This window comes from Colias philodice, chromosome 7 (assembly GCF_061535455.1).
Source record: "Colias philodice isolate Cphi_HAF_F1 chromosome 7, ilColPhil1 Martin Lab GWU primary, whole genome shotgun sequence".
NCBI classification, from domain to species: Eukaryota; Metazoa; Arthropoda; class Insecta; order Lepidoptera; family Pieridae; genus Colias; species Colias philodice.
The window spans coordinates 10,967,752-10,995,252 of NC_143092.1; the positions used below are offsets into that span (position 1 = coordinate 10,967,752).

Below are 27,501 nucleotides of genomic sequence, written 5' to 3' on the forward strand. Positions count from 1 at the left end.
GATAACAAAAAACAATATGTAATACTTATTTTCATTTATTCTCTATTTCAGTTCGATACTAGATTTGAAATAGAATTTGTTTTGAAACAGCAAGTTCCACAGCTTTCGCTGCGTCTGTAACGAATAAACTAATAGTACCTAAGTATCCATTTTGATTACTTAGATTAATTCATATTATATATTCATATATATTAATTCATATCTTTTATTACATATTACATATCAATTCATATCTTTTATTACATGTAAGTTTATTTATTAAAATATTAGCGTATTCATAATATGGTATTAGCATTATGGTATCATAATTGTGTACTCCACGAATTATATTTCTTTATCACTTTGTCCTTATTTATTATTATTATCCAGTACTTAAAGCAGCTGACATTCTGGATGTCATAAGGGGTCACTGAAAATCAGTGCTGAGGTATTATGCCTCAGATATCCTGAGTGGCTTCCTTTTTTAGCGCATGCAACCACACATATATTTATGTGTTCTATTACATATTATTTAAAATTTACAATGCTATTTTATATGTGTGTTGTGTGTGTTGGAATAAATGTTTTCTTTCTTTCTTTCTTTCTAGATGTAATTGCATACAACAATATGGTTATTTTTTTTTCAACTTCAATTCAACATAAAGAAGAATATTTTATTTAAACAGAACCTCAAAATATACATTTTTCGGAAGACCAATATCAATCGGAGCAATTAACAACACATAAAATGTCTTCTTAACAGACAATGTGTCTGAAACTTAACAAATTATTTAACTAACTTAACTCTTACTAGTTAACCACACTATGCATTAGTGAAAATAGAAAAAAAATCGAAAAAAAGAGCGTGTGTCCCGACTCCCGAGCACACGTGTCAAAACTGAAACTTCTTTAACAAGATTAGATTAGAGATACCATAATCGTCGCCTTACTCCATGACGTGATGGTATTGCCATGACGCGACTTCGAAATTTTACTATCAACGCGCCTAAAGAAGTTTCACTTCAAAAATATTTAACATTCATTGGCACCGATGCGACCACCATCTCTCTGCTAACAGTATCATCGGAAACTCCAACCCACAATTCGAACACAACCAAGGCTTTTCAAGCGCATGTCCCTCCATATGTTCGCGCAACTGTGCCATGAGAGCTGGCCCCGTGAACAACTGCTTACACGGGGAACACTCCACACTGACACTGTTTTCATCCAGAACAAAATCCTTCACGTCAAACGCTGAGATATTGAATTTCACCATCGGTAGAACAATCTCTTCCAACTGTATGTCGTACTTGTCTTGCAAATTCCCATTATCATCCTCCACATAATGATAACGAACATAGCTGTATTCATTCAGGTATCGCTTATAAAGCGCAGCAGTAAACACATTCTGCGGCATAAGAAATAAGTCCTTTTTAACAAATTCAAACACCTCATTCACATCGCTATCCTTTATGGGATACATAGAGGCAATCTTATCTATAAATTCTATTAATTTAGGGCTCTCGGTCGCTCGACTTTTCTTCCATAACTTAACTTTTAATTCTGTGTCCAGTTTGATGCATGGATTATTTTGTTTCGGTAATTTTTTATTCACTAAAGTATGTCGTAATTCGTGCGCCATTTCCCTTTTGTACAATAAATTGGGACCTTTGTTTCGTAGTCGTATTTCTATGTTGATATTCCACCAGTTCAGTATGGCTTCCGTTTTGAAAGAATTCAATGTGATCTTCGAGTGTGAAGCCTGTGGATCTACATTGAAAATGGAGCCTGCTACTGGCGATCGCAGAAAGAGGTTGTCGAGTTGTGAGCGAGACCCATCTACTTCTAACACTGCCTCTACGTTCCCACTTTCATTTGCGTCATCTTTGGGTGTTTCATTTTTATTCCTGGTGTATTCTTTTGCTTTAAGTACTGCTTCTTTGGCTAGGGGCTTGGCTAATTCAATGACAGATTGCAAATAATCTTTAAGATTGTCATGTTGCTCATGTAGCATATTATTTATAAGGCTCATATCATTTTTACTTTTTGCTTCAGTCACTGTATTGTCAAAGTCTTCCCATTGAGGCCAGTCTTTTAAGAACTTCTTCATTAGTGTTATATAAATGTCTACCTCCAAGCTATGTAATACTAATATATCGATATCAAATTCTAATTTTAGTAAGTCGAGAATTTGATTGTTAGTTAGTACTGTGTTTTGTTTGCTATCATTAGCTATAAGCCGCTTAAATAGTTTAATAATTGGTTTATCTGAAAAAAAGCGAACAATTTATTACAATTTTTGTAGAAAATAATGCTTAAATTTACATCGGTGTAGGTTTAAATAATTTATGTAAAATAATGTATTATTTAGACCTAACTACATCAATTTAAAATTTCGTCGTCGTGTTTTATTATGCTTAAAAATAAAGTTAATACAAAGGCATACCTGAAAAAGAGTCATCTTCCTCATCAGAAGTGATAGCGACGACATCGTTTGACGATTCATCAGCCATACTTGTATAAATTAAGTGCTTTTCAGTATAAATACGAATTGAAACTCTTTTTCAATGTATTAAAAAACATGTATTTAAATTATTTGTGTTGTTTTCGTTGCGGTGTGGTTGCGGCGAAAATTGAATTTTGACACTTGACAGTACAGTTTTTAATTTTTAAACGTCACGAAGTACTGACAGTTGACAACTGTCATATTATGCTTTGAATGGACGCGTTCATAATATTTTGTTTTTCTAGTTTACCTACGTCCATTGAAAAATTTTTAAATTCTTGGTTATTCACCGATAATCGTTCCCTTATCAACTTATCATGTTCTTAATGACCGAATAATAATATAATAACGGTTGAAGTTTTATATCATTGTGAGAAATTCGTCCTAATTAAATAAGAAATCACACGTAATATAAATACTTATGTAAGTTATAAGTAGTGCTTAAAAGTTGTATTTCTTGCAGTGTTTGCACGAGTGAAGAGACTTGCTGTCCTGCTTCTTCAATAATCCAAAATACAGCGTCCGATTCAGCTTCAGATTCGGGAAATTCAGATGGTGACATCAAGTATCAACTGACATGTGATAATTATTTTTTAATGATGTAACAGCATAGGAAAATTGAGAAATAATATGTACCACGGGCGAAACCGGGGCGGACCTCTAGTAATATTATAAATGCGAAAGTACTGTGTTTATTCGTTTTAATGTGACATGGCCATGGGTAACTTTTGACAGCGGTGAAACGACTCATACCTTGGAGCAATTAATTATTAATAATTCCATAATACCAAGGCCCGGTGAAAGCGCCCAACGACCGGGCGAGTTTATACGTTCGCTAGCTATCTGTGCTAGCTATGCAGCAAAGCAGATACTGAGCCATTCTGCGCACGCGTGGCCTGTGGAATACAGACCACCAGCCGTAGACAGACGCCACTAACAAATCTATTTTTAAATGACGAAAATTATCAATAGATGGCGCTATATAAAATTACCACAAAATTACGATTGTAAATAGAGCCATCTAGTATTACAACTGTTATCAAGTATTCAAAACGCCAATCGTTCTCGTAATATGCTTGCAAAATTATTTTAAATTGACGCGATCATGGATCTTTTTATCATTTTTAAATTTATTTGTACTGAAATAATAAAATTTAGAGCTGGAAATAACTTATTTTTTATCATTAGCGACATATCCAAACAAGGACTTGTCATCTGCCAAGTGTCAAAGTCAAATCATAGAAATTGCAGGTTAAGTTTTGATTTTGATCGGGAAATTTTTGAGTTAGAATAATATTTATAAATTAAAACTGTGCTCGAGGTAAACTCTTAATCTTGTTTTTTTACCGACAATTGCTTAAACAATTCTTCTTTCCCTAGAAATGTTTTGAAAGTATCAAAATGAATTTAAATAATTATCTAACCTAACATTTATTTGTTTTAGATGAACTTTTTAAGGAAAGGAATTTCTCTCCTTTCCCTTGGTATAAGAACACAATGCAGCACTTATCAAGGTAAATTAATATTTATTTTATTTTACGTAGTCTTGACGTAATCTCGTTGTTATTATTTCTATTGGTTAAGCTTAGTCTTTTAGCTATTTCTGGCATCATATCTTTGAATTTATGGCTCGTCTTTAGTACGATTACGTTTCGCTAGAGCGTTGATTTTTTTTTTAGTTATAGTTCTAAGTTTGTTAATTAATTTTGTAAAGTTTCAACTTGCGGAAACCATTACTTTTCAAGATATAATTTTTTGAAATTCAGAAAATTTGGTTATTAATTACGACGTTTTTGACAGCTGACGTTTCGTTCACTGTAATTAATGACTGATTCCTATAATAAATGTGTTTTTACGGTTAATATAAAAGCGCAAATTAAACAATTATGTATAGAAAAAAAATATGATATAAATACAATGTATATTTTACTTTACAAATCTAATACGGTAAATATCAAATAAAAAAAAATATATATGCAATAACGAAACGTGAGCCCATTTTGTGTGGCGAGTGCCAAAAGCGACTTTAGGGTGATTCCCACTCAAACAAAAAAAACTACGTAGGTTAAAAAACTATAAAACTGTTATATCCTTAATATTCAAATAGGTAGCGAGGAGCGAAGCGACGAGCGTGTTAGGTTAACTCTTGAACTGCCGCACGAGCCGAGCGAGCGAAGCGAGCGTGCCGCGGCAGCGGCCGGCGAGTGCCAGAAGCGACTTAAATGCGATTCTCAAAATAATTTTCATTCTCGATTTTCACAAAAACTACGCATTTTCGTAGAAAAAGAAAAGCAGTTTATTATGAAAAGTCACTACCCGGTATCGATTAGACACCTCAAAATAATGAAATTCGGGGATCACGAGTCGTAGTGTTAGGTTGACATGAGAGCAGTGGACGGAGCCCCAAGGGGCTCCGTCGACTGCTCATTTGTATGTATTTTATACTGGGCTAGTACTAGGTAGAAAATCTAGCACAATTGAACACATACGAATGGGTATGGTTAGAAAATTAATAGTATTCCTAACCTCAAAATCAAATTTTACAAAAAAAAAAAAACTCGAAAACTATGTATTTCCGCAACTTCCCCCCTTCAGGGGGGGATATATAATCCCCCTCCCCTCCCCTCCCCTCCCCCTCAACCCTCCAAAAAAAAGTAATTATACTAAAGTCCTTCCGAATTTATTTCTGATTAATAACCAAAAATGAAAAAATTCATTGATAGTAATTTTGCTAACCATTAGGGCTAGGTTAATCCATTTTACTAATTCTAATAAGAAAACTCGATAAAGATATTGACAAAACTCATTTAAATATTTTATTGTATACTCATATAAATATATTATTTTTACTCATTTAAATATTTATTGAGGGCATATACCTATGTTATGAATGAATCCAAATACACCAATTAAAAAGATTTAGAAATATCTAACTATTTAAATCCTATACTTAAACTAAAACATTTATTTATTCAATTGGCAAATGGCTATCAAAATTTTTAACCATCTTCCTAAAGAGTTTAGATCACTGCCACTTAATAAATTAAAATGGCAACTAGTGAAATTCCTCGCAGAGCGTTCCTTTTACACAATGGCAGAATACTTCAAATATAAATTTTGACTTTGATTGATTGACTTTGATAATAATGACTGTAGAATGTAAATGTAATGATAATGAAAATAATAAATGAAATTTTGATTTATAATTAAGTGACATAATTTGCATGCTGTTAATAACGGCTGAACATGCTGGAACTCAATTGTTAACATCTATGTATACCATGTTTTTTGGCAAATAAATTAATTTGAATTTGAATTTGAATTTGACTTATTCTAGAACCAATTTTAAATTGTCATAACAGATTTTTAATATTTACGACCGATTTTTAAAGCAGTGTCTAGGGAGAAGAACCGGCAAGAAACTCCATAGTTGCTCTTTTAAATCATGTCAGTACTACAATTTAATTTTACAAAATATGTAACTGTATATTATCATAATATGCCAAAGAACTGTCCTGGGGTTTTAATGTGACAACCCTCCATGGGTTTTCATCTTCCACATATTCCTTAATGCTGTAATATCAATATGAAATATTGTTTTGTTACTTTGGACAGTTAAATAAAAAATAATAAATAAAAATCTTTATTAGCAAGCAGGCCAGGTACATTAAAAATTAACAATCTATGTATTTACAAACTAATTACTAAAACCTACTAGCTAAAAGGAATGTCGCTCAGCATTTTACAGTGAAAGCATAGACTTTCACTGCAGAGCTGATTTTCAGCGACACCTTATTTATATATCTAATTATAACAAGATTTACTTAATGTTAATATTCAATATAGGTAATAAATAAATAAATAATATAAATATAATAAATATATATATATATACTTATATATATATTAAATAGTAGTACTTATAAATAAACAATGTATATTTTGTTAAGAGAACAAATATATCAATAAATACAATATAGCCAAAACCAGACAAGTGCGTAGGATTACAAACGAGCAATGAAAAGTTTAAACATGTTTCTGTTTGATTAAAAGGTATGCTGTTAAATGTTTATTAAATGAGAATTTTGATTTCTTATCCCGAATAGGAGGAGGTAAATCATTCCAACAATGGGTTGCTGCCCATTTGTAACTACCTCGAAAAGCGCTTGTACGATACTTAGAAACTATAAGAGGATTCGTTGTTGGTCTTGTAGGATACATATTTGATTGCTCTCTCCATCCAATCTTATCATAAAGATATTTTGGTGATTCCGTTTTGATTATAGAAAACATCATATTAGCCAGATGCAATCTCCTTCTTGCAGCCATTTTTAAAATATTATTTTTATTAAGATAAGGTGTTATGTGACTTCTTTTAGGTATTCCAAAGCAGTATCGTGCACATGCGTTTTGAACTCTCTGAATCATTCGCTCCATTCTGACCAACAAGCATGGACCATAAACTACATCACAATAATTTAGTTTGGAGAGGATTAAGCTATCAACTAATTTTTTACGGAGTGATACGGATATGAAATTTCCAAACGAATATAATATTTTTAGTCTATAGAAACAGTTTCTCACAACATTATTTAAATGAATTTCGAACCGGAGCTGTGGGTCAATTGTAAGACCTAAGTTGCATGCGACTTTGACACTTTCAATTACACAATTGTTAATAATAATTTGAGGTTTAGCATTAATGATTGATTTTACTTGTTTCCTACTTCCAAGAATAATATATTTAGACTTCAGAGGGTTATGATGTTCAGTTATGATGAATTAAAGTTTTGCTTGTAATCACTATCTACCTGTAACCTGATAATAATTACACACTAGCAATTTGTTGATGTATACCATAATTCCAGTAATGATATTTTTCTCCTTATATTATACAACAAGAATTATTAAGCGGGCTACTCACACACCTGCCGCAGAGGCAATACCAGTTGCACAGCAATCGGAGCAATTAACAAGCCAAAGAGTCCAATTAAAAAATTGCCCCTGCTTGCCTATACACATAACAATTTAGGAGCTGATTTAAAGGTGCAAATCCAATATTGCCCCTGTGACAGGTAACTATGTGAGTAGCCGGCTTTACTATTTTGAAAACAAAAGACTCAATCGCTAATTTATTTAGCCTATGTCACAACAACTTAATTTTATTTGTGATTACAGTGACACCTTATAAATCTAAATCTGTCCAGTGATTTGGGATATAGGAGGTGCCAAAGAAATAAATACATAAATTCGCTTGAAAAACATAACCCTCCTTCTTTTGCAGTTGAGTAAAAGTTAATGGCATCGAAATCAAAAATGGGATACTTATTCTATTGTAAAATATTTATCATATATCTTAATATAGGTATTATTTAAATATTTTACAACTCAATTCTGTCTACCAAATTATTATCTGGTTTGTTTTGCAAGTGTGGCACACAGGCTGCATTTATATTGTCTACAACTATTTCATTTGTATGCTTTATTTGTTTTTGTTCGCAAATTATAATTATGTTTATGGCAATAAACAATATTAGCCGAAAATACATACCCACTGAACACAGGTTTTCTTAGATAAAATTCTTTTGTTTAAATGTAATATCAACTCCGGAGTACCTACTCTATAAAATTAATTTAAAACAACAAATTATGATGTCTGTTCTGTTCAGAATATTATATTATAATTTTGTAAAAGTTAAACATAGCGTAAACTTCACATTATTTGCCAAAGCATGATCATAATTCCCCTTACTAATTTGTATGCTAGGTATTTCATCACTATAATTATTTTAAACATAGTTTTCATATAAATCTAAGCTTATTTTTATTCAAATTTTCATTGCACTATAGCATTAATAAATTAAGAAACTGCTGCTATTACTACTAAAAAACCTTTCTGTAACCTAAAAAAGTAAAAAGTCATATGAACTGCCAATAGAAGTGAGAAGTCATAAAATAGAATTGCACGCCTCATAAGCGAAGCGTTGAGGTGGGTACTACTGTCACTTCGCGCAAAACATCTGATTTTTCAAACTTAAAATGTCTTTATGTATCATACATTGCACTTGTAAGATAATACATACACACACATATTAAGAAAAAACACTATTTTTAACGTTCATGATATTTTTGATGTCATTTTTGTTATTTAAACTAGTTAAAAAACGGTTTAAAAAAGTTCTGTCTTGGACGTCCGTGTGTCTGTATGTGCGGATCCTTTTTCTTGTTAACACGATAGCGACCGAAATACTTTACTAATCGAGTCTTTTTTTTCTCTTACGCTTGAGTATGCTCAGGAATAGAACCCTTTCATTTTTCAGGGTCTGATTCGATGTGGTTTAATAGCTGTGTTTTACCTGAAAATAAAACACATATTAAATACTTACCTATATTTGAAGCTTACTTATTGAGAAGGTACCTAGCTTTTTCCGCCTATTTTCCCTCTCTTTCTCGTTGTATATATGCTATCTCTCTCGCACACGGCACACCTCCCACCAGGTGGCGCGGCCGGCGCACGATAATGTGCAGGCGCTTGATCTTCTTCATTGAGTCGAAATCCTCAACAGGTGGACGTTAAGTGTAAGCTTCAAATATAGGTAAGTATTTAATATGTGTTTTATTTTCAGGTAAAACACAGCTATTAAACACTTGACCGTAATTTGAAGCTTACTTATTGAGACCTGTTTGTTACCCACCTGGTGTACAATATATGGACGCCAATGTGAATTTGAATAGGTACATAAGTAATTACTTATTTCTTTATTTGAAAGAGTAAGGTGTGCAGATAGTATACCAATAAATCACACAAATTTTTATATTATTTATATTAACAATCCCAGATGAAAAGTTAATCAAATAAGAACCAAAAAGTTAATCATAATGATTAAAAGTATTAGAACTTATGAGATTGGTTCAAGCGTACCTTAGTTAACCTTTTGGGCTTGAAAAGTTAAAGTTACTACAATTTTCACTATCTGTAGCGTAAATCTGCGAAAGCGCCAGTAACGACTTTCAATTACGCATTTAGATGTTACTTACAAAATGAAGCAACAGCTGATCCCGACGAGGCAAAAATACCTCAAACTCAAACCTTTATTTATTCAATTAGAACTCTGTAGAAGCACAATTGAATCATCTTAACATAGAATTACCACCTGTCTCAACTCACACAGTTTTAACCCAACCTGCTACAAGCGGACAAGAAGAGAACTTGGTCCTTACTTTTGGGGTCAGAAATAAATTTAAAAGGTCACCCCTTGAATAAGGCAATAAAATATCAAAACAGGTAAATGGTTTTAATTATAATACAGATTTTTAACATCCAACCAAACTGTGCGGTATCTATTAATGTTTAGAGCCAACGCCACCAATCATAATCTAAACATGGCTAGTACTTTCAGTACAATGCATGAATTATTTATTTAAAACTGATAGGTCATAAACTCTGTACTGGAAACAAATATACTGAACTTAAGAGACTAAAATGATAAGGAGCTTATCTGTGTCCCAAAACTGCAATTACTACAGCCAAGTACGTTACTTTTAATCAATTCGGTTTTAAGATATAATTATGATTTACATCAGAACTTATATACCGAAAGCCTCGGGACTACATAACGTGACTTATCTTCTTATTCTTATACTTATATAAAAATGAATCGCAAAATGTGTTGGTAAGCGCATAACTCGAGAACGGCTGAACCGATTTCGATAATTCTTTTTATATTCCTTGAAGTACGAGGATGGTTTTTATGTAGAGAAAACGTAAGTACCACGAGCGAAGCCGGGGCGGACCGCTAGTTTATAATAATAGTGTTTGTGCACAACACTAGGCAGTCAACAGCTATATGAACGTCAGATAGGAAAAGAGCCAAATTTATCCAGTCAGTAACAAAGGATTTTAACTATAGTTACTTTATTCTAATTCAACCAACTGCTACTAGCTACTCCGTATGTCTTTTGGATAGACGGAGGCAAATAGGATTTTTATTCCAACTATATCATTTGATATTTTGAAAATGTACTCCACATTTTCATACCGTCAGAGTCATTTTGCAGATTATAGTGGTGCAGCACTGAACACTGTCTATTAGGTGGCTGATGCTGCTGACCGGGCCTTCAGTTTCGCTTTCCAAAATACCTTCACCCTTCTAGGTGTTACTACTACTGAAATAGCGGTACTCTATCGCGTCGTTCAGGTCTCTAACTGACATAATGGCAAGAGAGATTATAAGCTTAACTATGCATTATTATGTTAAGGAATATGGTGGGTTTTGAATACTATCGTCGTCTGAAAGTATCTCCTTTCGATTAACTGCATTAAGGATGCAGATCTGATCCCATCTTTGTTCCGTAGGAATGCTACGACAGTCTAAACGTTACACTGAACAAAGAAAATTGCCCTGAATATAGTCGGTTGTTCCAACATCCGTAATATGGCTAGCCTAAGGTTAGTTATCCCTTGATTGTGACTGCTACCAATGGAGGCATTGCTCTTGTGTTGTCCACAGTTGTGCGAGTGCAAAAATGAAGAACTGAGCTCGTGGGGAGCTATGTCGAATGAATCTGTGTTAAGATTATGACAGTATAGGACAGTTAGCTGTGGATGCGAAGACAGGACATTACTTTATTCATCCGTAAACACGCGAGGCAGCCACGGACAGCGATATAGCAAGAACTAAACTAGCAAAGTTTAGTTCGCTTACCAGATTTTGTCATGTTTTAAATGCAGTATATCCTCTGAATAGCATTGCATTTATGACTATTGATAAACTTAATTCACCCGTAAACACGAGAAGCAGGCACGGATAGCGATATAGCAAGAACTAAACCAGCAAAGTTTAGTTCGATTACCAGACTTATATTTTAAAAGCCGTATAGCCTGTACATTTCATTTATTGCCCCCCCCCCCCCTCAAAGCAAAGAAATGAGAAGTCATTTGGCAGAGCTTTCTCGTTAAGGGTAGGGGTTCCAAGTAATATCTAATAATAAGAGGCTTTTGTTTGGAAAGATTGACTTTCCGTTATTTATCCTCTATCCTATGTAACTCAACAGTCAGTATTCTCAGCATTCGTTGAGTACTTAAACGTTTTACGTTAATAGTTGTATATAACTTTATTATACAATATAATAATCCTGGTGGGATGACAAAAAACTTGTCTAACAAACGATTATCCTAATCCCTCAGCGATTTATTGTTTGAGCCCCGAAGAAAAATCTCATGGGTGCAATAATGAGGTCAAATGGGTTGAAAAACGAGTCAAATAAATTGCCTACAAGACCGGGCAACTAAAATAGGCCTATGAGAGGTCAACTATACGTAATCAATCGTCATTTGTTACATTCAATCGCTTTGCGATTAAAAAATCTCTTCCGATGTTTGTATATGAAAATTGGTCGGCTAGTGCCATTTAATTACGATACCAAACATACCGTTGACACAAGGCTTGGTGACAATCCTCGAAACCACCGCCACAAATCATCTGCGAGATGATATTTGATCCGACTCGCCTTCCTTTGTTGTGATTAGGCTTTGCATTGGTAAATACAATTTGTTCAATTCCAATTTCCATAATTGGTAAACCAATGGTGGTTTCCTGATTCCTGAAGCGTAAACTTTTAGGATACGAAGTATCAATTTCATGCGCCCATTATTTGACGTATCTAACCTTTATTGTATTTTATTAGGTCATTTACTATACTGCCCACTGTGAAGTAGATTTCAAAACCTTTTTCTACCTACCTTAGAAGAGTGAAGATCCGATACGGTCATATCCAAAACTTCTTTCGTGGGTCCTCGTTGACAAAAGCAAATATCTATGATCAATCCTTTGTATATTTGCACCAATCGCCATTAAAGCCCCGCGAGGGCTGATATATATTTGCACCATTTCCCCGTGGGGACGGTTGTTATCAAAGCCCCGCGAAGGCTGATATATATTTGCACCATGTCTCCGTGAGGTACTGTTGTAATCAAAGCCCCGCGAGGGCTGATATATATTTGCACCATTTCTCCATGAGGGACGGTTGTAATCAAAGCCCCGCGAGGGCTGATATATATTCGCACCATCTTTTCCGTGAGGGACGATTGTAATCAAAGCCCCGCGAGGGCCGATATATATTTGCACCATTTCCCTGCGAGCGACAGCTGCGCGAGGGATGTTTGTAACTAGAAATAAGTAGGGCCTGCCAAAAAATGCTTAAGAGACACCCTGCGAGGGTGAATTTGACCTGGCTAACCCCTGCGAGGAGTAGTGGCCACATTTATGTATTCTGCTTCGAGCAAGAATACACCTTAGTGCTAATATAAAAATAGCAGTAAATAATCATTTAAATAATATAGCAATTAACAAGGTCCTTTAACTTATTTTCCAATGTTAGCGACATTTAATAAATTCATAATTCAAATCAATTCACTAAATTTTAAAATGAACTTCGATTCATATTTATTTTTGTTCATGCAATCGATGTAACATTTAGTTGCTTTATATCCGTTAACATTCCTTACGAACGCAACCATACCGTCGTAGGACGTTATAATATTTAATTGCACAAAATAATCTCCACTCACCCGCAATTTTTTACTTTTTGTCAAGGTGTACAAGTTTATAATATTATTCTAAAACGTTAGAAGTGAATTGTAAATCCTTTGAAATAAGTGTATCTAAATCTAATTAATTATATTAAGATATCTCGATAATTATTATACGATAACCCTTTCAGCACAAGTTCAGTAAACCAAAGAATTTAATTGTAAAATTTTTGGTACTTACTCGTTTTAACAAAAAAGTTGCATCATTTGAACATAGGAAACGTAATTTTCAATCAAATTAGCCGTGTGTAATATGTCTATTTTCACATAAAAACGGATCAGAATAATACTCATAAAAGGACACGTATAGACTACGGATAGTTTTGAATGTGTGGAACATTCATGGTACGTATCTACTATACATGAGCGAATTCCATCATTATTCAGTTGAGCGGTAACTCCCGTACGATTTATAAAATAATATCACAACGTGTTCTGACATGTCGTGACTTCTTGGAGCTGACTCATCTCGTTCGATAATTTTTAGTAATAAACTATGATAGGAATTCCGAACCGTTCCTAGCGATAACGACAATGTAATAAAGTCGTAGCAATGGATTGTATGCCTGTAAAGCTTTGAGTTGGCTCATATCCATACTAAGTATTAATTGTAATTTTTCCACGAAAAATTCACTTGTACCCTTGTAATAAAAACACATTATTAAAAATGAAATAAAATATTAAAAATATCTATATACAAGAGAGGGTATTTGATATATCATATCAAATAATCACAAAAGTAATATTAACGATTCGAGTAAAGCCGAACGGTAACACCGTTAAAATAGCTTTACTCACAGTATTAAAAATTCAAATATTAATTAGTACATATTGCATAATGAAATATTTCAAAAGAAAAGTTACTATTTCAAGTAAAATGTAACGGTTGTATCGTTAATTTTAAATATCTTTATTCATGCTATTAAGTATTTAAGCATATTGAAAAATAAACTATTGCTGAAGGATTCATTAAAAACCTCAGCATTTTAAATAAAGTCCAACGATTATACCGTTGACTTTAAAGATTTTTACTCATTTTTAAGTAAAATATTATTAGAATAGATGTAAAAATAACTCACTGTACCGATCCGACGGGATACACTTTTTAACACTTTTAGCACTTGCTTTAAGCAATACTTAATACTTAATAGCACCAAGGTTGTAGTCTTGTAGACAACCTTCTCGCGGCGGAAGCTAGACGCCAATGAAGAAGATCAAGCGCCTGCACATTATCGTGCGCCGGCCGCGCCACCTGGTGGGAGGTGTGCCGTGTGCGAGAGAGATAGCATATATACAACGAGAAAGAGAGGGAAAATAGGCGGAAAAAGCTAGGTACCTTCTCAATAAGTAAGCTTCAAATTACGGTCAAGTGTTTAATTGTTATTAAATAAACAAAAATAATAATTAATAAATAATTATTAAAAAAAAATTATGAGGCGTGCACTTTTGGATTTTCCAAACTATTTAAATTTACAATTTCATAACATTAACATATTGGTGCTATTTTTCCATGCCAAAAGGTGCCTCTGTGGCGAAAGAAATTTTTAGTTTTTACTACAATTATAGACAGTCAACAAATAATCCCCCAGAGAACAGTTAGATACTGCATCATAAAGGGTTAACTAAATTGCTAGAGAAATACATAACACATTATTACATAGGATATGTCACATAGTTGATGTGGACATCTGCGCCACTTGTGCAGCTGCTATAACTGCAATCGAAAATAATTTGGAAAATCCAAAAGTGCACGCCTCATATTTTTTTTTAATAAATATTTTTAATTATTATTTTTGTTTATTTAATAACAATTAAACCACATCGAATCAGACCCTGAAAAATGAAAGGGTTCTATTCCTGAGCATACTCAAGCGTAAGAGAAAAAAAAAGACTCGATTAGTAAAGTATTTCGGTCGCTATCGTGTTAACAAGAAAAAGGATCCGCACATACAGACACACGGACGTCCAAGACAGAACTTTTTTAAACTGTTTTTTAACTAGTTTAAATAACAAAAATGACATCAAAAATATCATGAACGTTAAAAATAGTGTTTTTTCTTAATATGTGTGTGTATGTATTATCTTACAAGTGCAATGTATGATACATAAAGACATTTTAAGTTTGAAAAATCAGATGTTTTGCGCGAAGCGACAGTAGTACCCACCTCAACGCTTCGCTTATGAGGCGTGCAATATATCTTACCCATTTGAGATAAGGTCCATTATTGTGTGCGTTTTCGGTAATATTTTTGGGGACACGTCGCGCCCGTCTTTACGTAGAACCCTTCCGTATAATACGGGATTATGTCCGTTCAATAACGTAGCGTTAGCAAAACAGTTCCTTTTTAGTAATTCCTATAGCTTTGATTTAAAGTTAATTACCACATTAATAACTGTATAGTGAAATACCTTCAATGACTCCCTGATACGTAAACACGTATATGATATTATTATATTAATAAGTTTGATACCACTCATTGACCAAATATAAATGGAACTAACAGAGATTGTTCAGAATATATTATAGAATTGCAGAATAACAGCCATATAAAAAAATTTAAATGTGTTGAAAATCTGCCACAAAACTCTGGACGATTTAATATTAAATTATTCGTTACTCAAAAGTACTTAATTGTTACGTAATTTTCTTTTGATTCGTTTGCTTTAAAAATATAAACATTTCTCTACTTTTTCTGCTATCGGTACCTCTAAATAAGGGTTGCGAGTGTCGCAAGGGTGCATGAGTCAGCAACTGACCAGAGTCCGGTAATCCCGTCCACACCTCACTGTGCATATTGTGCTATTTCAGATGTGAAGCACCTTTTTGTTTTGCAATTTAAGTAAAAATTTAAATTGATGTCAAATTTGTCTATTTTTCAACCTGTCTTGAAAGAAATATGCTATTTACCATCATTATGTGTGATACATATTTGTATTACCGTTAATAAATTCATATTCGTAAATAATCTAGAGTGAAACGGATAATAAAAACATTTTGATTTTATATTTCTTGCATATTCTTATAACTTTTAAGTAATAGCAAACGATCGTCTAAAAAAGTTGCGTTCTATTTCACTTATCTATCCATTCACAATTCTGAACCAAATGTGTCGCACCTCTGCTCCAAGAGTGATTTGCAGATTGGACGACGATTTCATTCAGAGTACCCTCGTTCCGACAAAAGTCTTCCTTGTGACAGGACTCAATAGCACCCGCTCTAATTGAAGACCCTGATATCTACATAATATCAGATCTGTCAATTTGTGGTAAATGGAGATGATTGTGAGTACTATAGCTTCAATGGGTCACTATTGCACTTTTGGAATTGATAGTTTAAATGTATTTTGATGCGGAATGTATATTCTTCAGAATAGGTTCTTGTAAAGGTGGATGATGACTTGTAACTTAGAAATGACCACTGAAAACGTTTTTTGGTAACATTACTACTAATAAAAGACTCTTTTGTTAGTGTATTTAAATCAATATTATGTGGACAGCTATTTTTATAAAATCATCAGTATTGCTCTGTTTCTAAAATTACAATATTCAAATTACTCCAATTATATTTGATTCATTAACTTTACAATCTCCCACACTAAATGCTTAGTAGCCAGTATTTATAATTCGCATTTCAATAATATTTATGATAGGGTTACGCCAAACTAACAAATCATATTATTTAATAAACACTTTCCATAAAACAAATACTTGACATCCATAGACTGAAAAATGAAAACACAGCCCTACAAAAATAACGGGTTGACGTAAAGAGTTTGTACACTGCGGTGCATGCGTGGGAGTTTAATGTATCAAACTTTCTCATAGATCTGAGTTCTGACCATTGTGGATCATATTTTTTTTAAGGAAGTACGGCCAATAATACGTGTGGTTTGAGTGCGTCTTAGCGAATATGTTTGTGGGCGGATTTGTAAATAGTATTGTTTATTTGTGTGGACTGTTTGATATTAGATTTGAAATGTAACTGTACTTTTTGGTAGATCGTTTATGTATGTGTATAGATTCCGTTTCATAAACCTATCGTATTTATGAAACGCAGCGGAATTTTATTTTTTATTACTTTAAAAATAACAATTTCTCTATTGCATTTAAACGCTTCCTTAAAATCATTTTTTCGATGAATTGAAAATTCGTTTTAGTAAATGCTACTGAGTATGTTTAACAATTTGCAGCTTTACAATCAGATATAAAGGCAATATCTAAGTAATTTTGAGAAATGCTTCGAATAAAAGATTAAAGTGGAGATAAACATTCCTAAATTCAACTAAGATTTAATCTTTCAACCCAGTTATTTTTTCATTTACGCCGCAAAATAGACGTGTGCCCAATATAAGAAAAAAAAGTTATTAATATTTGACCAAATGGAAGTTTGTTGAATATATTGTCCAGTGTGATGTATTTTTCAATCCTTTGCTCTAATTCCACCTTCCGAGAATGAAAAATTACTATTGCAATTCATTTTGGGATTACATGTGCAGTTTGGGCCCATCATTGTGGTGAATGACCGACTTTTTTCGTTGACAATTGCGAAAAAGATTTGGTATTATCTGATAAAGTTGCATTCTGAGTGCTATTTACTTATACAAATATGATTTACAACTTTCTGGGAAGACACAATGCTCCCGTAGATGCAGCTCAACTCTTGCCTATTATTTTTTTGATACGGGTTTTTTTGCACGCAAGTGTAACAAGAGTGAGGCTTGCAGGGTTGTCTCCGTGAAGAAATATATGCGAAATGGATAATATTGCGTCTAGATATCCTGATTCTTGAATCATTAGATTAAAAGTGCTAAAGTTAATTATGTGTAGGTGAATGATACAAACGTTTATGAAAATAAATTTTGTTGAGCATTAAAAATAGCAAATATGTCTTAGAAAAATAAGTATATAGTTATTAACAAATGTCCTCATTGGATCCGTGTGGCGTGTAATAACTAATAACTTGTTAATATTAAATTTTCACGCATATCACATTTCACGTAAGTTTTATTTAATTATTACCATTGCAATTTAACTGCAAATTGTAAACCCTGAATATGACAGCAGATAATTTCAAAACTGTGTCCGTCATCTGCGGACAATGCCCACTATTAACGGATTATAATCCACAAAAAGAGCAGGTACAGTTGGTGTTGAGTAACCGACATGGGCGGAAGCGTTTTGATATACTTTACAGTTTATGACGTGGTTATAAAAATGCGTTTTAAGCGGATTAAAAAATGCTTATTAGCTGAAACTTAATCGCCAATTGCTGGTATAGTACAAAAATCATAAATAAAGGGGGATCCATAATAAATGAATCCCGGTTTGTAAGTTGAAAATAGAATTTTATATTTAAGGTACCTTCGCCATTTCAATTCTTAATCCTAAATTTAGCCTTAATAATTGTTCATATGTATAATCCTTTTAACGATACACACAGCCAAACTGTAACGGATTGCCAAGTTACGACCATTTTATATTATCATCATAACATAATTTTATATTATCAACAGCATTAAGCTAATACCTTGCACCCTACTAAAATATTTGCGCTAGGCAGATGCAAAGTTGTCAATCCCAGGAGACAGCAGGGGATTATCTGCAACAATAACACTGACGTGACTGGCCAGTGGCCGAGCGTGTGTTATTTTAGCCAGCAAATATGCCTGAAACGTGTTCCTGGAACGCTGGAAGTGATATAAGGATATGTTTTGATTATCTGGTAGCTGACTGTTTGCGTAGCGGCTTAGAATTGTAGAAAAAATGCTAAGCTATAGTTATAAAATAATGTATTACTTACATTTATCCAACTATTATATTCATCTTGCTAGTAAGCAGAATTCGTGTACTAAAATCATGCGTAGTCTTGCCATATGCAGGACATTAAAATCTAATAAATGTTAATATTCGTATGTCAATATATAGTTAAATTAGTATCAAATCAAAACCTAGTCGTGATTTGTATTAGTCAGACTGGAAGTCAACGTCTAAAAATCTATAATCAACAATAATTAGCTATCTTACCAGTTTCGGAACAGCCCGATTATCTCACTAGTTTTATTTCTTTTTCTTATCATGTTTAGAAAATAAAAAGTTTATTGCTGAAAACAACCTGAAATTAACTTCAAATTCCAGTACTTTTTCAGAGTATCTGGTAATTTCAAAGCCACATAAGTTTTTAGGTGAACTTTTGCTTGGTTCTTGCCCACAAAATAAGGTGTGCATGTACCGCTACTCTCACCAATAAATCGATAAAGGTGTGATCACACAGCACCTTTCATGCAAAGACCACACTTGGTGCAGACCGTATCGAATGGACCCGAATGTGTCAATCATAGTACCGCTATCGAATTTGCGGGAAATGTAGCTGTGTGAATTGCAAAATTTGCGGATTTTGCATGGGAATCACCCTTTGTTGTGGATATGCGATAGATTTGTCAAGGGGTTTTTATCAAATAGCTTTTTCATGCGTGTTCATTTTATTTTGGAATACACGGAATGCACTGTAATTTAGAGTATTTTTAAAAGGTTTATTAAAGTTAATACAGCGATTTATGATATGAGTGAATTCATAAGACATATTTTTAATTGATTAAAACTGTTGGTCTAGAAACATTTAAGAGCAAAGATGCAAAATGTTTTGTTATACAAAATGTTATCAGTCTCCTATTACATATTGAATAAAGGATTTATTTATTATTCGTTCCACAATTTTGAATACAAGAAGAAGCTTTGAATAAAGTGTGAAATTCCCCAAAATTTACCTCTAATAGAAATGGTACACATCTTACAATTTATTCACGAAAAGTCTTCTTTTGTATGCGGAAGATAAACCCTTTCATTTGCAGCTTAATCCCTGCTCTACAATTGACACAATCACCAGAACGCCTCCTATACAATTGTTACAAAATTCAGGCTCCGGAGTTAAAACATTTTATACCTTACTCACCTGTAATAAGATTTAAGGTATCTCTCGAGGTAGATAATCCGCGAAGTGGCGTATTAGCACCTGCCTATTCATACATAACGGTGAAGTGTTTGTCCTTTTGTCATAAACAATATGAAACATGGAAAAATAATAACTGTTCCTAATCCACTAAATAAAAGGCTTGGATGTTCATATGCCAAGCCATATGTTCTATGTTTTCTTACTTTGTTAATGTGAATAGGATAACCTAGGATTTTCAAAAACAATCACCAGCCTAACTTACGCCTGCAAAAAAATAATGATAGATTAATTTCAGTCACGTGTGCACAAGTGTATTTTAACAATTACAATAATGATTTTCAGCAATAACTCAGGCAGCCACAGCAGCCAGCCAGCCAGCAGTAGGCCAAGGTTTAATCTCGAGGGCCATGGCGTCCCTCGCGCAAATGCACAAGACGGGACCTCACATCAAATATAGGAAATCTAGAAATCCACTGCAAGGAAATCCTTTTGCAAAGGTAATATATTATACCAAAAGAAGTAATCTAAAAGAAGTGTAGGACGTAGGTAATGTCTTCGTGGTTTATGGCACATTAATCTTACAACTATTATAAGCAGGATAGTTTGTGATCAGCTCAATACTTCACGCAAAAGCAATTCATAAGATTTAAGTTATTTTGCATAATATAGATTAAAAACTGCGGATTACGTGGTGTTTGCTTAAATAAAGTAGTGTTTATGTATTTAGGTACTTATCGGTTTAAAGTGATGTCAGCTCTATGTTATTTTACCGAACCTACTGATCCGATTGTCCCGAAATTTTAAGTACTTACAGATAGATTTTTGCATGTTTATTTATTAATTTTGTACATAACAGTTGTTATTTTTTTAACTTTCATTTTTATGGAAATAACTAGATTTTAAACATTGACGTATGGCAGATACATTTTATACCTACTAGAAGAACACTTTAACAATTCCTAAGTTAGATGTATTATGTTATTTTCAGAAATCCAATACTAAATTAACGTTTAAGTACATTAATTGTAATTACAATTGCAACTAAACCGTTCCAGGGATATTAATTGTAATTACAATTGCAACTTATTCCTTCCAGGGTGTAGTACTAAAGACGCTAATAAAGAAGCCAAAGAAGCCGAACTCAGCGAACCGCAAGTGCGTGCTCGTGCGGCTGTCGAACGGCAAGGAGATGGTCGCGTACGTGCCCGGCATTGGGCACAACTTGCAAGAGCATAATATCGTGCTTGTTAGGGTTGGACGGTGAGTTTTATATTAATTTATCTCTATATAAATAATAAAGGCACTTATTAAGAAGCCGAACTCGGCGAACCGCAAGTGAGTGTAAATGGTCATTAAGTTTTATCAATTTCCTTTATTTTAAGCGCAAATTTCTTAGCTTTTCATGAGATCCTTCTCCTTAATATTTCGAACACATCAAAAATGGTAGGTATTTTCAAAATTGGTCCAGTTGTTCACGCGTGATGCCATGACCAAGGGAAATAGAGATTCATTTTTATACATAGAAGATTGGTTCAGCCGTCTTTAATGTTCAACTGGTGTTTTAATCTATTATAATAGACGATTTAACTCTTTACTATTTTACTGTTAAAGCTTTGCTGTGAATATTATCGTTTCGATGTTAAGGAATAATTATTTCTATGAAGTTACTCACAAATCAGATGTATTTTTTTATATAATTACCTATAATAAACAAGGCATTTATATAACACATTTATTATAATTTAATTTTATTAATGTTCAAATTTATTCGTTTTCAGTGTAAAAGATTGTCCCGGCGTGAAACTAAAGTGCGTGCGCGGGAAATACGATCTGCCGCACGTGATCAAGCAGAAGGTGTAATATAGTTGTCTAGTTTTGTATGTAGTTCAATATATTAGTTTAAGATTATGCTTTGTTTTACTGGAAATACCTTTACAATAGTTGCCTTAAAATATAACAATAACATTTAAATTGATGATACTCCAAGTTATTATAAATGAATGGCATTTGGTAATTAAAAGGGCTTATGTAATTATCATAGGAATCGTATCAATAGGTCATTTTTAAAGTTATACAAAAATTTTCCCATTCAAAACTGGTACAAACTTACATATTCAATCATTTGAGGGACAAAGTAGTCATTATAACGGGTTATAACAATGTTATAGTAATTTATCTACCTTCAAAATTCAACATAAGTCCGTTGAATTTTTTGCCGATACTTGTGAACTTATAAATATATATTTATTCAGTAAATAAATACCTACTAACTACGTAAATTAAAACTAAGAAATTTTGCACAAAAGGCCCTATAGTGCTCTATATAAATCTATTATTTAAAGAATGAAACAAAATACATTTCACACAGCACATCAATTGCATAACAAAATTACATAAACGTACAACGAACTAACAATGTATGTATTTATTGAATCACCATTGGTTGCGTTTGCGCAAGCCGCGCCCATTTTACAAATCAGGGGTGAATTTTTATAACCCACATAAAACTTACAGTAGTGAAAATGCTTCTAACTTTTTATGGGGTTTTTATCTATATTGCCCAGTTTTTTTGCAGTTTTTAAGTCATTCGTTTGAGATTTTTTAGTTATAAAATAATGATACTTAGCTTGTTATTGTAAACATTAATAAAGAACCTTATCTTTTTTAAGTATGAGGTTTTGTTATGTTACAATCTCTTCTAATGTCTGTTTTAAATATTCGTTAAAATGTTTTGCATCGATTTAAACTATGCTATATAATAGTGACTACCTTGTACCTTGTATGTTAGGTATATAAGACGTCTAGACGTAAAACTATCCATTGCAAGTTTGCTATAAACACAGAATAGAACCAAACACAAAGACACCATTTATTTGAGATTATTAATTTATCTAAATACGATATTCTTATTGTAACAATCAATTAATTCTTATATGGTCATAACTTGGCAAAAATTTAAAAATACTATTGACCCACAATAGGCACAATATTAACTCAAAATATTAAAAATAGTTAGTACTTGCTTAAACTTTTTGGTTTATTCAATTAATCATGTAATAAGTTTTTTTTACGTGTAGCCACAGTTTAACTTAAACGTGGTGGTCCAAGTTTTAACGTATTTCTGGTATGTACATTGGTCTTCAATACTTTAAAATGAAGACCACCGTGACATTCCTGTACTATTGTTGCATCACAAGGGATTACTTGTCGCAAGGATAATCGCTTTTTTCTTTTAAAACTATTGTTAATTTGATAATCTCTTACTTTTTTAAATTAACGGTAAAGTTGGATTTTAATTTTATTGGTACCGTATATTGTTTCATTGCTAGCGGCGTGTTATTTTATTTGTTTCTTAATATTATGTGTATCCATTTATTTAACTGATAAAAATCTATCTCTACTGTAACTTTATATTAAAAGTCTAAGTTAAAGTCAAATCTTTCACATTTCATTGAATAACTACATTTTTTAGCTATTTATCAAAGGAAGGCTTAAGGGCTTGGTCTAGTAGTGCAAACAAATGCATCCTGTCATCCTATATGTAAATAATACAAATGTACTAAGGGAAAGTTGCTCCACTTAATTTTTAAAAATTAAATCATTCATATAATTTAATATTCGTAATAAGTACCAAAAATGACAATTTGAAACAATTTTCGTGAAAATTACACCGGGTGATTTTTTTTTATCAGTACACAAAATTTGCGAATACTTTCTATTGATATCTTCAACTTCATGTTTATATAACTGATCAACTTTTACAAAGAAATTTGGACGAAATATAAAAAAAAATAAGCTTTCCATACAAAATGCATAACTCTATACATTTTTTTCGACCTAAGTTTCTTAGTGAAAGTTGTTCAGTTTAACTAATAAAACGGATAAACAAATTTTGTATTTAATAAAAAATATGTAATGTTTGTGTTAAAAAATTATAAAATAGAAAAATACGCAAATGAAAACAAAAGATATTTATTTCTGACTAGCTTCCGCCCGCGACTCCGTCCGCGCGGATGTCAGTCTTCGCGTCTTCTACAGATTTATTATATTATGTATAATATATAGATTTATATTGATAAACCTAATAAATATTTTGCTAGCATTCTGATGCTTTATCGGTTGCACTGGATTTATCTCTTTTTTTTCAATCGCTTGAATGATATAGGATGGGTCCTTGATGGGCATCGAATGCTGAAGTCTCGAATCAATCAATTCTGACAGTAGGCAATTTATGTAAAATCTTGATAATGGTCCATCATTTTATTTTGCCTAAACGTTACATACTTTTTTTATATATTCTATTTTTAACGAATGATTCACTCCAGTCCAAACAGCAAATAAGCAGACTTCTGCTTCTGCAACGTTTAGTTGTCCCTGAATTTGGAAAAAATAGTCATGATTCTTATCTATGACAAAAGTGTTATTTTTTGCATTGTATTTCAAATATTAAATTTTTTTTAACCGCATCTTCCGCATTCATGTCTTTTGCCGGAATTAGACATTTAACTTCTACTAGTCCCATTTTCCCTTTTTGATAAAAAAATTTACTTTATACACTCCCAAGTGTATAAAGTAAATTTTTTAGATATTTCTCGTTATACTTTTAAAAAGTTATTATTGTCATTTTGCTCATTAGGTAAAGTAATTTCGATATCAGTTTTAAGTTTTTTGATACCTGCAATAATAACGTCATAATCGCCTGCACATACTTATCGATTACACCCTGTATACAATCCACCATCCACATTCATAATGTTTTCCTGTCCTCCTCTCCTTTACGCTGTTCACCGATACATTTTAAATGAGTAAATCTGCTACCACTGAAGGATGTTTCATTGTGATCAGCAAATTTTCACCACTGTTGTCGATTATTTGTTTTTCATTTTTAATCAGCAATTGGGAATCATCAGTTTTGTTTTTTGCAGATTGGTGATGTACCCTAACAATACGTCGAAAAGGGAAAGCATCAACGAATTATCGTTTTCGTCCTCTTTTTTTATTCTTCGCGTCTCTGTTACTTCTGTTTGTTTAGTTCTCAACCCCACTGAATTTTGATGATGTGATGATAATCCATATTCGTTTTAATATTGGTACTTAGAGTTGGTAGACTAAACTAGAAATGGTGGACAAAATTTGTCAGCGCGTCTGTAAGATCAGAATATAAAACCAACATCCTGTATTTAAGTTACAAAATTAATAATCAAACAACATGCCGCTACGTTGAAAATGACTAGAAGAAAAAATTAAAACACCTCGGATCAATTTTGGAGTAAACAAATCATTTTCCCCGTATGGGGATTTCCCCGGATGAACTTGGGAAGTTCAAGTTCTCAATACAAGTTTATATTATATTTCGTATTTCTCAAACGAAAAATAAACATTTTTGGAACTTCAAAAAAATTATATTATAAGAAAATTTATGAGCTTACTTTAGTTTTAAAGAAATATACATCCCTTTACTGACACCCCGTAAAATAAAGAAATTGTTGCCAATCACCTTTGCAATCTATTTGGTTTCATTAACTTTATGTTCGAAGATAATTTTTTTTCTAGTAGTTACACGCGTATTTTTTTCGTTTATTTTCCATATCGAAATCAAATGTTTAAAAATACGAATATTTGCACAAAACTAAGATAAAAATAATCAATTAACAAAAATATTAAATTTAATGAAGTAGAGCAACTTTCACTTCGGTATGAAGGAAAATCGAGCGTAGAGCACACGTCATAACGCTCCGGCCCAAGGAGCGCGACTAAAGAAATTCGCTAGGATTTTTCCTTATTATTTTAAATATTTTTTTAATATTTAAAGAATTATCAAAATTCAAAAAAAAATTTTTTTAAAGGATTAATACTGATTGGTCTTCAACCAACTCGAATAAATTAATGGAAAAAATAACTTTTAGCAGTATTTATCAATCGATTTTGTGAGGCAAAAAATGGGAAATTTAATGAATTTATAACGTTCTAATTAAGAAAATCATAAGTTTTTCGGCAATTGTATTCAGCAGTTTTTAATAACGACTATATAAGGATAATAATGCGCTGATCAGATTGTGTAAATTGTAATCGGTTGCAACGTAGTGAGTGCACAAACTTAGCTCGAAATGATTTTGGGGGAAAGAGACTTATCTTGAAGGCCTGATTAAGGTAACATAAAGTAACTTTATAAATGTGAAAAAATTCACGCGCATTGCGTATATAACACTAATTGATAAACAAGAAAAAAAAAATCAGTTTATCATTTCATTAGCCGGGAAAAAATTGTCAAATAACTTGTTGAAAACGCAATTTTGCTAGACTGCAGCCTTAATGAACGAAAAATTACATGAACCAATTTGTTAATGTTTTTTAGCTCTACTAGGTCCTATTACATTTAATATTTTTAATAGATTGGTTCTCTCATAAACTTTACAAGCTTATTGCATGTTAATAATTAAAGTTTGAGGGTGAGAATTAAAAGATAATATTATTTTATACGAATATCATATAATTTAATTTTCTTACAAGCTAATGCAGTCTGTCATTAAACTAAGTTTACAATAAATAATCTTATACACAAAATTGCACGCGAAATATTATACAAAATTACATCCTATCTAATTACAATATAATCCTAACAAATACAAGGCTGCTGACATCTACTGCAAGCTCTTGAAGCCAATTGACTCTTCAATTTGGCGACTTCGTTTTTCAGATATGTCACTTTTAGCGCCAAATGGATTTCTCGAAGCTTCCTTCTGTCTCTGCTCTGTTTTGCCGCGTAATTGTTCCTTTCCCTTTGCTTTCTGTACGAATCGTCGGCGTTTTGGCTGGTTTGTACTGCGCGGCGCATTCTCGGGTTGTTTCCGAGTAAAGTTCCACCATTTTTTTCCGCCATAGCTCGTAGGGCATCTCTTTCGAAGGCCTGGAAGTCTGGGTCGTCGGACAGCGAGTCTACATCCATCATGTAGCTAGGTCGCTTCCTTTCGTTCACGGACACTGGGGAGTCAGGAGGGGAAATCATTCCTGAACGTAAAGGCGGGCTCGTAGGTATCGGAGCAAAGCTGGAACAGCTCGATAAGGGTGATGTTTCCGGCACTGGCACATACATTGGGTAATAACTGTTGTAATACGGCACACATTCACTTCTGTACTTCGTGGATAGATCGAGGGCTGTGTCCTCAGCGTAGGGCGTCCAAAGGGCCATTATGGTATGATATGTTGACTGTTCGAGGGTTGTCAAGTGACTAATGCTCGTGGACATGCTCACGCGATTTTTGTAGTAAAGGGGCGGGGCCTGGGGTGCGCACCCCAGGGGAAGGGTTGTTTACCTGCCGTAACGGGACCGACGCGTGACAATGTATTGTTTATTGCGGTTCCCGGTTGCGATATTTTTGTTATTGGTGTGAATTATTGTGGTTCAATGTGGGGTATTGTGTAGGATCTGAAATATTTTATCTTAAGAAGATTATATTTTTTGTTGTTAATTTTGCA

The 27,501-nt window shown here is 33.0% G+C and overlaps 3 protein-coding genes across 3 annotated transcripts; 1 reads left to right on the top strand and 2 right to left on the bottom strand.

The window, feature by feature from the left end:
- Positions 1 to 816: 816 nt before the first annotated feature.
- On the bottom strand, positions 817 to 2,650 carry LOC149487356 (uncharacterized). The gene is made up of 2 exons (XM_089697615.1): positions 2,426 to 2,650; positions 817 to 2,247 (listed from the first exon to the last, which is right to left on the bottom strand). Exons 1-2 carry the CDS (start codon positions 2,490 to 2,492, stop codon positions 1,019 to 1,021), a joined length of 1,296 nt encoding a protein of 431 aa, XP_089553741.1. The 5' UTR covers positions 2,493 to 2,650; the 3' UTR covers positions 817 to 1,018.
- Positions 2,651 to 3,702: 1,052 nt separating this feature from the next.
- tko (30S ribosomal protein S12 technical knockout) lies at positions 3,703 to 21,933 on the top strand. Its single transcript, XM_089697153.1, has 5 exons — positions 3,703 to 3,806; positions 3,930 to 3,999; positions 20,368 to 20,522; positions 21,122 to 21,285; positions 21,804 to 21,933. Exons 2-5 carry the CDS (start codon positions 3,930 to 3,932, stop codon positions 21,883 to 21,885), a joined length of 471 nt encoding a protein of 156 aa, XP_089553279.1. The 5' UTR covers positions 3,703 to 3,806; the 3' UTR covers positions 21,886 to 21,933.
- A 4,660-nt stretch (positions 21,934 to 26,593) lies between these two features.
- LOC149487358 (uncharacterized) lies at positions 26,594 to 27,501 on the bottom strand. The gene has a single exon (XM_089697154.1). It carries the CDS (start codon positions 27,269 to 27,271, stop codon positions 26,642 to 26,644), a length of 630 nt encoding a protein of 209 aa, XP_089553280.1. The 5' UTR covers positions 27,272 to 27,501; the 3' UTR covers positions 26,594 to 26,641.